The following is a 14,333-nucleotide window of genomic DNA, read 5'->3' as shown; positions in this document are numbered from 1 at the left end:
ATAAGGAAAAAAGGTAAGTTTTAAGAGGAAACAAGAACCGGAATCTGATTCATCTTCATGAATCTCTCCTGAATAATCACGGCCACTTAATATCAATACTCTTACCTATCCAATATGATTTAGCTGGTGAATCTTTAAGGAACTGGTAAGATAAGTAACTCGTGTAGTTATTTTGACTGTAGTCCTGAATAAAGGCCAATTCACCTCCATACCTGTTATCGATATCATGGAAATGGGTAGAGATGGAAAAAGGAAATGATTATTATTGAATTTTAACAGAAAAAAGTTATTCATTGTTGTTCATTTAACAACAGGTAAACAAACAAATCGCCAATTACTGACCAGTTCAAGTTTATCAGGTTAACAAGTTAACCTTTTTTTTTATATTACAACAAATTTGATGGAAAATTTTTGCTCAATAACGGAAATGAGTATTCAAGAAAATCAGCCATTCAATGTGTCTATTTATGTGCATGATAATAAGATGGTGATTAGCATGATGATGATGATGACAACAAAATATCATGAGAGTGACCATTTTTTTAGCTTATAATCTTTATTCATCTTGTCGTTGTCTAATGAGATTCAGATTCATTAAAAATGGAACCGGAAATTAGGTGAAATTGGGTGTTAATAAGTTGTTAATATAACCTTGTCTCATCATCATCAATATCAATGATGATAATTGTGATGATAATAAGACAAACCATTAAAAATAAATTACAATGCTAATAAATATTGAATGGTAATGATAATCTTTATAAATATTGGAAAGGTCAATTTATCATCTCAATTGAAGTTGATTTTTTATTTCATGTTAAAAGATAATGAGAGTTAATCATCATTATCATCATTCAAATTGCGATATATTTATGATTCATATTAACAGGTAGATATTATTATTGGAGTGATAATAAGGACTAATTAACTTTTTTTCTAATCATCTTTATCATCCTCATCTCTTTATCTTCATCTCTCTCTCTCTCTCTCCTTTGAAATCGGCTTTAGGATAAGGGGTTGAAATGAAAGGATCGAGGTCAAGGTTTGTTGTTGTTAATCAAATTGATTCTCAACCTAATCAACTGATTGAGTTGAAATGTTAATCAAATTGAGGTTAATCACGAATTTAATCATTTGTCTTATTATTGGAGAAAATTATTGATTAAACTAATTACTTTTGTTATAAATCAATGATTTAAAACAATTACAAGTTGATGAAAAACCTAAATCAGGAACAGATTATAAAATCCTCTAAGAGATGAACAAGTTAAATTGTTACAGTTAATTAACAATAAACATTTAATGATTGTGGACTCACTTCAATTGATTAATTGTTTTAACCATAATTATTTTTTCGTTCAGTTATTAAAATAATTAGTCAATTAACAATCAAGCTAAATATATTCAATCAATTGTATCCCAATTGGGAGGTTGGTGATGATTTAAATGTAATTAAGTCGATAAAGAGGAAGAGAAACTGTTAAACTGATTGTAAACAATTAACAAATTGTTAAACAATCAAAAATATTGACCAAACAATGTGCCAATTTTACGGTAACAATCACAATCAACAAGATTTACGCATCAATAGTAAAATAATAATAAACAATTTGAACCAAAAACACCAACACTCATCAATGAATTTCCTCTTTATCTCATCTCTTTTTTTGGTTCATCTTGAATCGGAATCAGAATCATGATGATGAAGAAATATCTATCTTCCAATTATCATCATAATCTCTTGTAATAAAAAAAACAGCGAGAAAAGAAAACACAATTTATTTCTCAGAATTAATTAAATTTTTCATCTTATTTTTTTTTCTTTCTCTTTTTCACCACAAAAAAATCACAAAATCAGAAAACCAGGAAACTCAATCAACTGAAGATTCTGATTCTGGTGATAATGATAAGGTAGAAAGGAAAATAGGAAGAGAGAGAGAGAGAGAAGAGGTTGTCCATCGATGGAAGATGAGAAAGGTAAGATAGAGAGTCAACTGAATCTCAGTTGGAATTGGAGATTCATCAATGAAGAAATTGAACAAAATGTGATCCATGAATTCTGAGAGAGTGAGAGAGGATAAAGATCCCTGTAGAGAGAAAGAATGAAGATGAATCAAGTATCATCCTGATTATCATCATCTCTCACTAGATCTCATTGGATTAAGACTTACAGCTTACCTCTTTCAAATACATCATTCTTATCTCTATCATCATCTTGTTTTCATGATCATTTTTCTATCAACTTGAAGAAAGAAAAAAAAACTCTGAAATTTCATTTAAGTTTAACATGGAATCACTTTAATCTGGACTTGTTATCATCATCATCATTTATTGGTCACTTCCCTTTAAGCTCATCATCCTCATCATCTTCCTGTAACTATTTATCTTCCTAATAATCTTCATGTCATTCATATTAAATATCATCATGAAAGTTATTTGACAATTGGAATTACTTTCAATTCAATATAAAAGTAAATGACTTTTACCTTTAATCTTTCAATAACTCTTTCAATTTAGCAGAAAATTAATTAACCAGTTGATCACATCATGATTATGGATTAATTAATTAAACTTAATGATTACTATTATTGGTTAACCAAAAATAAAATCTCAGGTAAAATCTGAGATAATCTGAAAGGTAAGGAAACAGATTAACATTATATCAGAATCATTAAAGGACAATAACAATTTATCATGATAATGACAATGAAAGTTTAAAATGATCATGAGGACCATTGACCCATCATCTTTATCCTCATCTTGATGTTAATTATCAACTGCAATTATAATAATGATGATGATTAAAATTAATCAATGACAACAATCAGCTGTCCTATTTTTGCATATTAATTTTTTTTTTCAAACCAAAACAAACAAACAAACAGTTACACAATTACAACTGATTACACAAGAAAATAAAATTGATTGTCAACAATTAAATTATCTCTTCAATCTTAATCAATGGTGATGATGATGATAATAATAATTAAGATGATGACAAAAGATGAATACAAATTACATAATATATATTTAAACGTGAGAAACCCTATTACCCTTTAAAAGGTTTGCAAAAATTTTCATCCGATCATATTAATCATTTATAGTAACATATCCATGACCTTTTTTCAAAATTTCATCCTCATCTTTTTATTATCATAATAATCATCATGTTATCAATTCAAGTGAATCAGAATTTTCCATTCCAACGACTATCATGATAAATAGAAAATGATGATAACCAGTACAAACAATTTTGATTCGAGAATGCGAATAACTATCAACAAATAACAATCAGTAAACAACAAACATCATCTTGAGAGAGAGAGAGACTATGTGAAAGAAGATGAGGAAGATAACATGATGATATTTGGGTGGATTCAGCGTGACCAAGGTAAAGTCTCAAGTTCTCATCATCCAGGGAGACGAAGATGAAAAAAATGAATCTTCTGAACATCATAGTTAGAGATTGTTTTTTTTTCATCATCATCATCATCTTTATCTTCATTACCTCTTTCATGTTCCTTGGCTATTGTTGATTACAATGAAGAAAAAAAATGATGATTGTATTGTCTTTTGTTGTGGTAATAATTTGGATCAAGAAACATCATATTTATCACATAACAAGATGGATTAAGATGATGTCACTTCAAGGTGATGATGAGGATGAAAAGCAATCAAGAAAAACAAAACGGAAAAGGAAACTATTGTCTTCTCTTTATCTTTGTCTTTATTAAATACGCTGAGAGATAGAGTGGGATAAATAGAATGATGATAAGTAGGAGGACAAGGAGAAGATAAATGCAGTAGTTAGAATGATGATAAGGTGTAAGAGAGAGAGAGAGAGAGAGAGAGAGAGAGAGATAAACAAGATGACAAATAGAAAAGATAATGATGATGATAACTTACAAAGATGAACTTGTGAATGAATTTAAGCATAACTTTGAAGAAAAAAAGAAAAGAAAAAAAATATAAGGTGTCATGTTATCTTCATCTTCTTCATCTTAATCATCATCATCACCATCATGAATAGACTCTCCCTTGAATATCTGAATGATATCGAACCTTGAAAAATATCATGTTGATCTAATTTTCATTTATCTTCATTCAAGTAGACAGAAAAATGTATCTATTGATCATGATGCTGATTTCTGATTGAAACATCACCATTATAAATCATATTCATCTCAATAATTTAATCATCAATAACATATCATCATCATCTCTGGTTCTTGTTTTATTTTAACCTCCTTCTTCCGGGTTTCATCGAGTACCTTATCATCATGTTATTATTTATCTTCCATCTTCTTTACATAATAAATGTATTTATGTATTTTAACATGGTAACGGTGGTCAATCTACTTTTTCCCTTTCTTAACTATCTTCATAATCATCATTTTCTCAGGTAAGACATTTACTTGAGTCATCATCATCTTCATCATTGGTTATATAGCCGCAAGGGTTTCCAATGTTGTTGCACTAAGATTGTAAGAGCGATGATCTTTTCAGACTTAAAGATGATGATGATAATAATGAGAGAGTTAGAGAGATAAAATGAAAATTTCATTAATAACTTCAGGTAGTCTGATGAAATAGAAATTCAGAATTCAATTACTTCGCCATCTCTTTCATGATGGAAATTATTTTACTAGAGATTCAGTGATTTACCTTAACTATTATTAGGAAAATAAAAATACAATCAAAGTATTTCTACATTTAATTAGAAAACAATTAACACGGTAATTGAATGTGTAACAATCTAATTAATCTAATCATCAAGGTTCATGGTTTATGATAAGGTAAATGATTCAGGTGATTAAAGATGATGAAAAGCAATAGATTCCGTTTTTTATCATGACTGGTACTCTATGTTCATGTAGATGATGATGATGATGATAATAATGATGTGAATGAATATCATCATCATCATAATGAAAAACTTTCTCACTTGAAAACTTTCATCATTAAATCATTTTGTATGATTAAATTCACAGGTCAAGCTGACCAGTTAATCTTAATGATAATATAATTGTTACAATTGTTACAATTGAAATGGGAACAATTAAATAGTTCAATTTGACAAGTGTAGTACAATTTAATGTTAATTGTTGATTCCTAATTGTGATAATTTAGATACTCACTTTTTAATTGTAATGATAATTCAAATTGTTACAATTAGACAACAAAAATGTCCAATCGATTAATTTAGTTAATTCAATTAAGTTGGAAAGTTAAATTTGGTTAGCAAACTGAATCAATTGTATTAATAAGATTTAGTTGAGATTAATATTAATACATATATAAGTTATTGTCTATTAACATTGTTATTGTTAATTAACATCAACAATTAACTCATATCATATAGTTGAATCTTTTTATTTTTCTCAATTCACATAATCAAATTAATTCATTTAATAAATTATATAATTAGTTGGAGTTAATTAACTTTGGACAAGGTCAGTTTGTTGATTGTTATTTTCTTATATTCATTTGGATTAACTTTTGATTGTAATAAGTTGGTTAATTTAGTTTTCATCGTCATTAACTGTTGATGATTATGACAAAAGAAATGGGTGAGCCCTTGATTATGATTAAAGTTGATTAGAATTGCGAACCGTTTATAACAATCAACAATTTAAGATTATTAATCAACAATTAAGAGGCGAAAAATTGATGATTAAGGTGATTTAACTTTTTCTCTCATAGATTTCTGATCTAATCTATTCAATCAAAGTTAATTGTTAGTTGATTAGTCATTGATTGTTTAAGAAAAATTTAATCATCATCAGAATCAACCTACGCCACCATTGGATTTAGTTAATAACAATTAACTTATTATTATAACAATTTATTTCCTCAGGTGTGTGATTATGTTGATTTTGTTGTGTTAATCAAATTGTTGACTCTTGATTTTGATTTAATTGTTACACTGGGGACAATTAAGGTGTCACTATTGACCGGCTTCTTGTTTGATTAACATGATTTTACAATTAACAATTAATTATTAACTGATTTTTATAAGGCTATAATTAACAATTAAAATGTTCAAATATTGTGTGTTAGTTAACAAAAAGTAAACAATTAACCTAATTTCTTGTAAATTAAACTATTAACTAGTAATTATTATTATCAATTGAATAACGATTAATCAAATCTTTGATCAAGATTAATGTTAATCATAATTAACTAATCATTAGGATTGGACACAAATGACAAAATTGAAACTGGTCAATTATTGTAATATTAATATCGGAAAGTTGTTGTTGATCATTTAAATTGTTACGATTAACTTTAATGATAACAATTACAAAACAGTTAACAATAATTTCATCGTGATTGATTTAATTTGATAATAATCAAGATAAATTGTGAAACGGATGAAGATGAAATTTAAAGTGGGTAGTTTAACAATTAAGATTAACAATCAAAAGATTGTTGGTAAATTGTAAATGATTAAGAAAAAAGGTCAATTTAACCATAATGAATTAAACCAATTGATGACAATCAATTTAAATATATGATAACAATTAACCAGCAAAAGTTTGACCTCAACAATTTGATAATAATAATTTAAATCTCATATAAGGTCAGGGAGATTAGATTAATAATCAGCTATTGATTAACATAATATCATCAAAAGTTAATCCAGTTAAATATACATAACATATTACAATTATTGACGGATAATTAAAACAATTAATCATGTTAATATATTGACAATCAATCAATCAATCGATCAATAATTAAAAACTGTCTCTCATTGATCATTGACAGACAATAATTAGATTAACATGATTAAAATAAAACTTTTTTCACTCTCTTTTGTTGTAACTAAATTTTTTGGTTAATTTGATCAATTTAAAAATTATTTTTACTCATTAATTGTAATTACATTTTAATACCTTAAAGGTATTTGATTTTCAGGTAGAAACTTAATCAATTTTCATCTGAAAGCAATAATATCAACATAATTGGTCCATCAATTTAAAGGTCACTCTCATTTACCTGTGAATCTGCTTACGGCCTTTAATCAACATCTAAACTCATCTTCATCTTCATCTTCATCTTCATCATCTTTCCCAAGCATAATCAACACCATCATCATTACGATGATAATGATGACCAAGTCTTTTTATGTTCGTTTGTTATTTTTGTCTTTAACTTTGATTGTTTCGAGTTGAAGGTTAATCAACGAAATTACAATCAACGTAACACCAACAATTTAACTTTTAATAACGTGTGTGTTTGTTAATTGTTACTGAGCTTGACCGGTAAACAGGTTAACGGTTAAATCGTAGCTTTGTTAATTGTTGTGTCTTAATTTCAACGAATAACTTTTTCGCATTTTCATCATTTTTGTTATTTAACGATTTTATTTATAACAAATCAATACAATTAATCATTGATTTAATCATTTGATTATTCAACATGATCATCAATTAAAACGATAATCAAGTTGATTGAGTACAGTTAACAAATCATCGTTGATCGTTATTACATTAATTGGTTAAGAAATGAAAATAAAAATCTTATCTGATTATTGACCAGCAGAATTGTAGTAATACAATTAAATTATTGTAATTTTTTTAAACAATCAGTGGAATTGTTGTTTAAATTAATTAATTGTTTTAGATTGTGCTTGATGATTAGATTCACTGGTCGGGTAATTTTGATGATAATCAACTGGAATTGTACAATTTAAAGAAACACTAATTCTTGTTATCAGTTTTAATTGTAACAATTAACCAGGAATTGTTACGATCAAGATTTGATTAACATTGACATTGAAATTTATATTAATTATCAAAAGCATTTAAATTACTATCAACTAATACAATTGTTTAATAAATCATATTCAATTGATTACAATCAACGGATAAAATTATCTAAATTAATTATCAATTGATCAACATAGCGAATTGAAAATCGCAATTTGTACTCACAATTAATTAGATAATATCATAATTAACCTGTAACAATCAAGTTAAACAAGTTTACATTGATTGTTACACTAAATTACCTTGATTAACTTAAATTATTTAGATTGATTTAGTTTAAAATTATATCAAATAATAGCTGAAAAAAAAGTTGATTAATCAAATTGCTACAGATGAAAAGTTTATGTTACAATCAAAGTAAAATAATATAAGGAATCAACATCAATCAATGTTAACAATATGATAATCCATTGAATTGTGATCATTAAACACAATAAGACAACAATCAACAACTTTCAACTGTAACTGACCCTGAGTTTGAACTAATTTCTGGTAAAGAAAAGTATATAAAGAAAAAAAAATTAAAAATCAACTACACATTATGATTAACTAATCAACTATATACCTACAATTAAATTGATTGTTGATTGTGGTCAGTTAATTTTTCTTTAGGGCGTTGGACTTAATTGTTATCATGAGTTTTCAATTCAAATGAAGGTGAAAGGAATCAGAATCTGAATTAAGGAGGAGAGAGAGAAAAAAATTCCAATATTAATCATGGATTCGGATTAATCATGGATTGATTATCTCAGTTGGTGTTTACATTGTTACGAATTGTTGATTTGTCTTTTTTTCATTATCAAGTTTAATTAACAATTAAAACAATAATTGTTATATTTCACTCGTTGATTGTTGATCTTAATTGACTGGAATCATGTATTTAGGTCATTCAAGTAATCACTGGATTAATAGTTGTTGTGTTTATTTAACTGATTGTAAGTTAATCACTAACTGTTTTGATGATGATTATTATTAGTATTAATTATTTACTGAATACTGATTAATCAAATATTTTTATCACAATTTGATTATCATGAATAAATATTTTCATTAATTATTAATCTTAATTGTTGTTTGCTTTATTAATTGTTCAGCTATTTAATTCTGGTTTTCGTGTTAAATAAGTCAACTGGACAAGACAATTTAGTTGCTTGGTTAATTGTTGTTGTTGTTGTTGTTGTTGATTTTTAAAAGCTGATGGTTTATATTAATACAGGTTAAATCATTTGGGTCTCTTAAATTGTTAACTGACCAATTTGATCAACAATTAACCAGCAAATTTGATCTTAAAAGTTGACAATTAGTTACAGTTTGTAAAGATTTTACCAAATTTTGTATTGACAGGAAAGGCAATAAAACTTAATCATAATAATTCAACAACAACTACAACAATTTATCAACAATTAACGACAATTAACATTAATTTTGTTGTCATTCTCAAAAAGTAAACAAGGTACAATCAAAAAATGGAGATTAACATAGTGACCAGAATACAGTGTTAATTATGGTTATAATTTGACAACTGTAACAACAATTAACTTCCATATCAAACAATTTAACAAGCAAATCGTGAATTAATTGTGATTACCAACCAATTTCATCATCATCATCAAATTAAGTTTTATGCTCATCACATGGTGACATCTCCCACCCTTTATCATTTATTGCAAAATCACCTTGTGGGATACCCTTTTAATTGTGTTGATATGATTTAAATTGTAAACACACACCATGAGATTGGTGGGAAAAAAATATCCACTAATTTATATGAGCAGAAAAAAAAAGTTTCACTGATTACAAACTAATAATCAAGAGTAAATATGGATAATAATCATCATCAATTCATAGTCAAGTTGATTACAATCATGATGATGATGATGATGATAAGTGGCAGAGAGATACAAGAGTAATGTACTGAAGAGATGATGATTGAAGCATGAAGCACCTTGCCCGCTCTGTTGATTGTTGATTGTTGATTGCAAACAGTTGGTTACTAACTCAGATTAAAGATCAGCTTTATAGTAGCTTCTTGGAATTGACAATGACAAACATTGGACAAAAATGATCAACATTTATGCAGTTATACCTTTGCAATCAAACTCACACACACACAGAAACAAAGGTTTGCACAGGTAACAAAAGGTGCAACAATCAACAAAACAATAGACAAAGAGGTTGAAACAAGAGCCTTGTTTGCATTTACATGATCATTTTTTTTTGTTGATAAAACTTTCATCATGATTATCATCATGATGCTAATGGTTGTGATTATTATGATAATGTTGTGAGTGTGTAAGCAACAAGTTTACAACGATAATGATAATAAATGAGAGAGAAAGGGAGATGCTTGTTAGAAAGTAAATGATCTGGTAAGAATCAGTAAATTAGACACTTTAATCATGGTATTTGTTGATTGTTCGGGAAAAATTATCAACATTGATTATCAAGTCACGATTTAAATCACTAAACAACATTGGAACTTGATAACAATAAGTTATATTATTGATATCGCAATGATTGTGATACAATTCATCTGATGAAATCTTAAATGGTCATTTGAAACTCTGTCTGTCTTAATCTCGGTGAAGGTAAAAAAAAAGTTCTGATGATGATGATGAGGATAAAAAGAAGAAAAAATCATCATTATTGAGGTTAAATCAATGAGCGACTTTGTTCTTGTTCAGATTCCCATGAACAGGTAAGAATGGATCATGAAAAAAAAAGTTATCAGTTTCGAACCAGAATTTTGGCTACCTGAGTTTTTTTTGCTCTTCGTCTTCTTTAAGCTGATAATCAACAAACGATACTGATTGTTGACGATTAATTTAATCTACTGAAAAATTGATTCTCAATAAGATTATCACCTTTTTCTAATTAATTGGTTTTCGTTAAAAATCAACATTATCTCTCATGAAATCTCAGTTTAATATCCTATGTCTGTTTGTAGCTTAATCCTTGATTTAGGTTAAGATTAACAGTTTATCTCACCTTAATAGGATTAACGAGTGTATTGATTGTCTAGATTGATTTAATTGTGGTTAACGGGTAATAATAAACGCTGATGAAATCAATTGACGGACTGACAGCAATTTCCGCATTTATTTGGCCTTTTTTTCATTTATCATCATCTTATTGATGAAATTGTCTATTAACTTAATTGTCTAAACAATCAACAAACACTAACCAAACTGGACATAAGTGGACATGCAATAAAATTGATTACTTTTCATGTAATCAGTTGACCAGACAAACAATAAACAGCTCTGGCTAATATAACAGATTAACAATTAATTTTGATTGTTGTTAAATCATCAATTTCTGATTATTATTATTGACAATATCTTTTACCAGGAAGATTATATAATTTCAATTCATTATTTTCATTTCAAATCAATAAACATGTAAATTTGAAAAACATAACAATCAATTTGATTGAATAAAACAATTAACCAAGTAAAGTTAATTGTTGCAATTAAATTCAATAACTTTAAAGGGTTAAAATTGATTTTTAAACCATATAAACAAATGAAAAAGGTGCCAGTGAACTTATCAAATTTATGCTAATTGTTGATGATCATTTTGATTACAATTACAATTTAAATCTAAAATTTACTAACCATTTCCCTCTAATTATATCTGATTATTATTATTGTTTTCATAATCAATTCCTTATGAATTAATCTGATGCTACCATGATGATGATGTACTTTCATTAAGATTATTATTACATTTTATCATTAATATTACAATGAAAATATCATCAGGAATTATCTTCCGCTCCCTTTTCAACCTTACCCTTAACTATTATAATCATCATCATCTTCCTTAACCTCTTCCTAATTGTTACTTACCCTGAATAGCAAATCATCAGCAAGAAAAATACTCCATTTTCATGTCATCATATTCCTAATATAAGTTGACAATTAACCTGTTACCTTTACGATAAAGGTAAAAGTTACCTGATCAATTTGAAAAGGAAAAGTTTGATTAAACAAATTGTTGAAACGATTGATTAACTTGATGATTGTATTATTATCATCATTCAAGAAAACCATGAAACTGTATTGTTTCATCATGAATCAACAATCAGATAACTTGAATTAATATTAAATTCATGTTGATGCAAAAATTGTACTGTCAACAAAAGTGAACAATTAAAATATTGTTCACTTTGTTTTCATTTTCAATATTATCAAAAATCGTCTCATGTTGTAATTTATATTTCTCAATGATGGAACTAGTTAGTTAATCAACAACCAGATCAACATTAAGAGAAAAAACTTCCGCATCAACAAATTGGAATTTCATGCAAAAATAATATCTTCCATCATCATCATCATCATCATCTCTCTTTCTCTCTTTCTCTTACAGTTTCTCTTTCTTTACTATGGATTTAGCATCTATTGTAAGAAAATCATCAACAGAAAGAAACTGGTTTTTCTTGCAACATTTTGGTTAATTTTCTGGTTCTAAAAGTGACCAGAAAACACCAGACATGTTGTTTAATCACATACACATATTAATACATTTGCATTTTCATGTGTAAATGTTACTTTGGCCTCACCTAATCATTTAAATTGCTTACTGATCATCATTGAAAATCAATTTACAAAAATATCAATACAGTGATAAGAATCTTGATTTGGAATCATTTTCAGGAAAAAAAATTGCCTAAAATCAAATTGTAATTAGTTTATCAAGATATTACTTTCAGATAATAAAACTAATCAACAATTAACTCTCCTATCATCATGATCATCATCATTTTATCAACAGTTTTTTAGATACATAAACAAATAGTCATCATCATCATACAAAATTCAAAAGGAAAAGATATCAATAGAAAAGCGCAAATGATGAAAAATCAATGTCTTTTCAAGATCAATTGAAGATTATGATGATAGCGAGAGAGAGAGAGAGAGAGAGAGAGAGAGAGAGAGAGAGAGAGAGATTATATGTATTTGAATTATCAAAGGCATCAAGTAAGATGATGATGATGTTGCAGGATGATGATAAAAGAAAAGCGGAAAACATTGGAAAACCAGTTTATATACTGGGCTAAGTTTCGTTGACCTGAGCCCTTATGTAACTGGTACCCGAAAACCTAACTTTTTGCTCCCTCTTTTCCTCCCATCTTCATCTTCGTAACTCCCTTAAACTTATCTTGTTCCTCTTCATCTCTCTTCTATCTATCTCTCTATCATCTTTCTGTTTCTCTGTCTTTTCTGGTTTGAAATGCTAATAACATTAGCATTCAGAGGGAGAGCGAGAGAGAGAGAGAGAGATAACCAAAGTTGACCGAATTTTCCCAAGATATTTTTCTACAGGTATATATCTTCATCATCTTCATCTTATAATCATCACCAATTTCTGGTTTTCTCTTTCAGTTTTCTCTTCTCTCTATCATCATCTTTTTCCTTGCAATTGAACATCAATTCATCTTCCCCCTCTCTCTCTCATCATTCTGATGCCTTTAAGGTTTCCTCATTTTTTCATCTTCAAGTTTACCCACAAATGACCATTGAAAACCCTTCATCATCAACATCATTATAGTCAATATTATTTACTGTGAAAAATAAGGTAAAATCATAGGGAAAATGAGAGAGAAAGAGAGGAAATGATAATTTTCATCTTCACTTTATCATCTTCATCTTTGGTGAACTTTTTATATCTCTTGTTACCTTTAAGGTTAATTATCAATTAGTTTACATCGTTTCAATGTAACATTGAAAATTAACTTGATTCAAATTCATTCAAAATCAAGTTGATTAAAAGTTTCAATTGATTCAAAGTGAATTTTATTCACAAAATCAACCAAAAAAGTAATCAAATTAATCCGGATCATTAGCATCATTCAAATGATTAATTATCTATGAAAGGGAAACATGATAATCAACCTTTCGTTTTAATATCATTGAGCCTCAAATTCAATGTTAAAATTATGCCTAATTGTATTTAAATTAATCAAAGAGGACCAATTGTAATCAAAAAGTTTCTGACCCTCACAATTAAGCCTCAGCTTAATTGTTCACAATCAAAGGTAATTAACGAAAGGGTCAGAGAGCTGATATCAATTATTAAAATCATTTTTATCTTTGTGATCTTGATTATCAAATTCATCATAATCTTAATCATAACCAATATCAAACCTCATCATCATCTTAATTATCATCAACATCAAACTAAATTAACTTTGGTTAGCATGTTAATTAACAGTAACACCGCCTACGTTGAATATTAATCACGTTATATTTTTGTTAATTACCATCACAATTTAATGATAATCAAGTTTTATTTATAATCCATAATATTTGATTACATTGATTAACTCAAAAAGTAATGGTCAAAAAGGTTTAAATTAAGTTAAATGTCAACAATTAGTTAATTATCAATTTCATGTTAAATGATCAAAAAATTTAGGCCAATCAGGAAAAAATTTAAATGATTGATTAATAATCAACTTATTGCTGAAGGTTATTGATATTTAAATAGTTAAATCAATGTTACTTGATTAAACCTAAAGTAGGTAAGCAATCAACTAAATAATATAAGAAAACA

General features: G+C 27.5%; 1 protein-coding gene across 2 annotated transcripts in view; it reads right to left on the bottom strand.

The window, feature by feature from the left end:
• LOC128387214 (uncharacterized) overlaps positions 1-14,333 on the bottom strand; it is a 35,992-nt gene that overhangs the window by 12,882 nt on the left and 8,777 nt on the right. For both annotated transcript variants that reach the window (XM_053346393.1, XM_053346394.1), the window contains exon 2: positions 106-212. In XM_053346393.1, coding sequence (XP_053202368.1) covers positions 106-212 — 107 coding nt within the window. The remainder of the gene's footprint in view (positions 1-105; positions 213-14,333) is intronic.

Source organism: Panonychus citri, unplaced genomic scaffold (genome assembly GCF_014898815.1).
Source record: "Panonychus citri isolate SS breed McGregor unplaced genomic scaffold, ASM1489881v1 Contig00077, whole genome shotgun sequence".
Classification (NCBI taxonomy): domain Eukaryota; kingdom Metazoa; phylum Arthropoda; class Arachnida; order Trombidiformes; family Tetranychidae; genus Panonychus; species Panonychus citri.
Note: the sequence above shows the minus strand (reverse complement) of the source record. Positions and strands in the feature narration are given on the sequence as shown.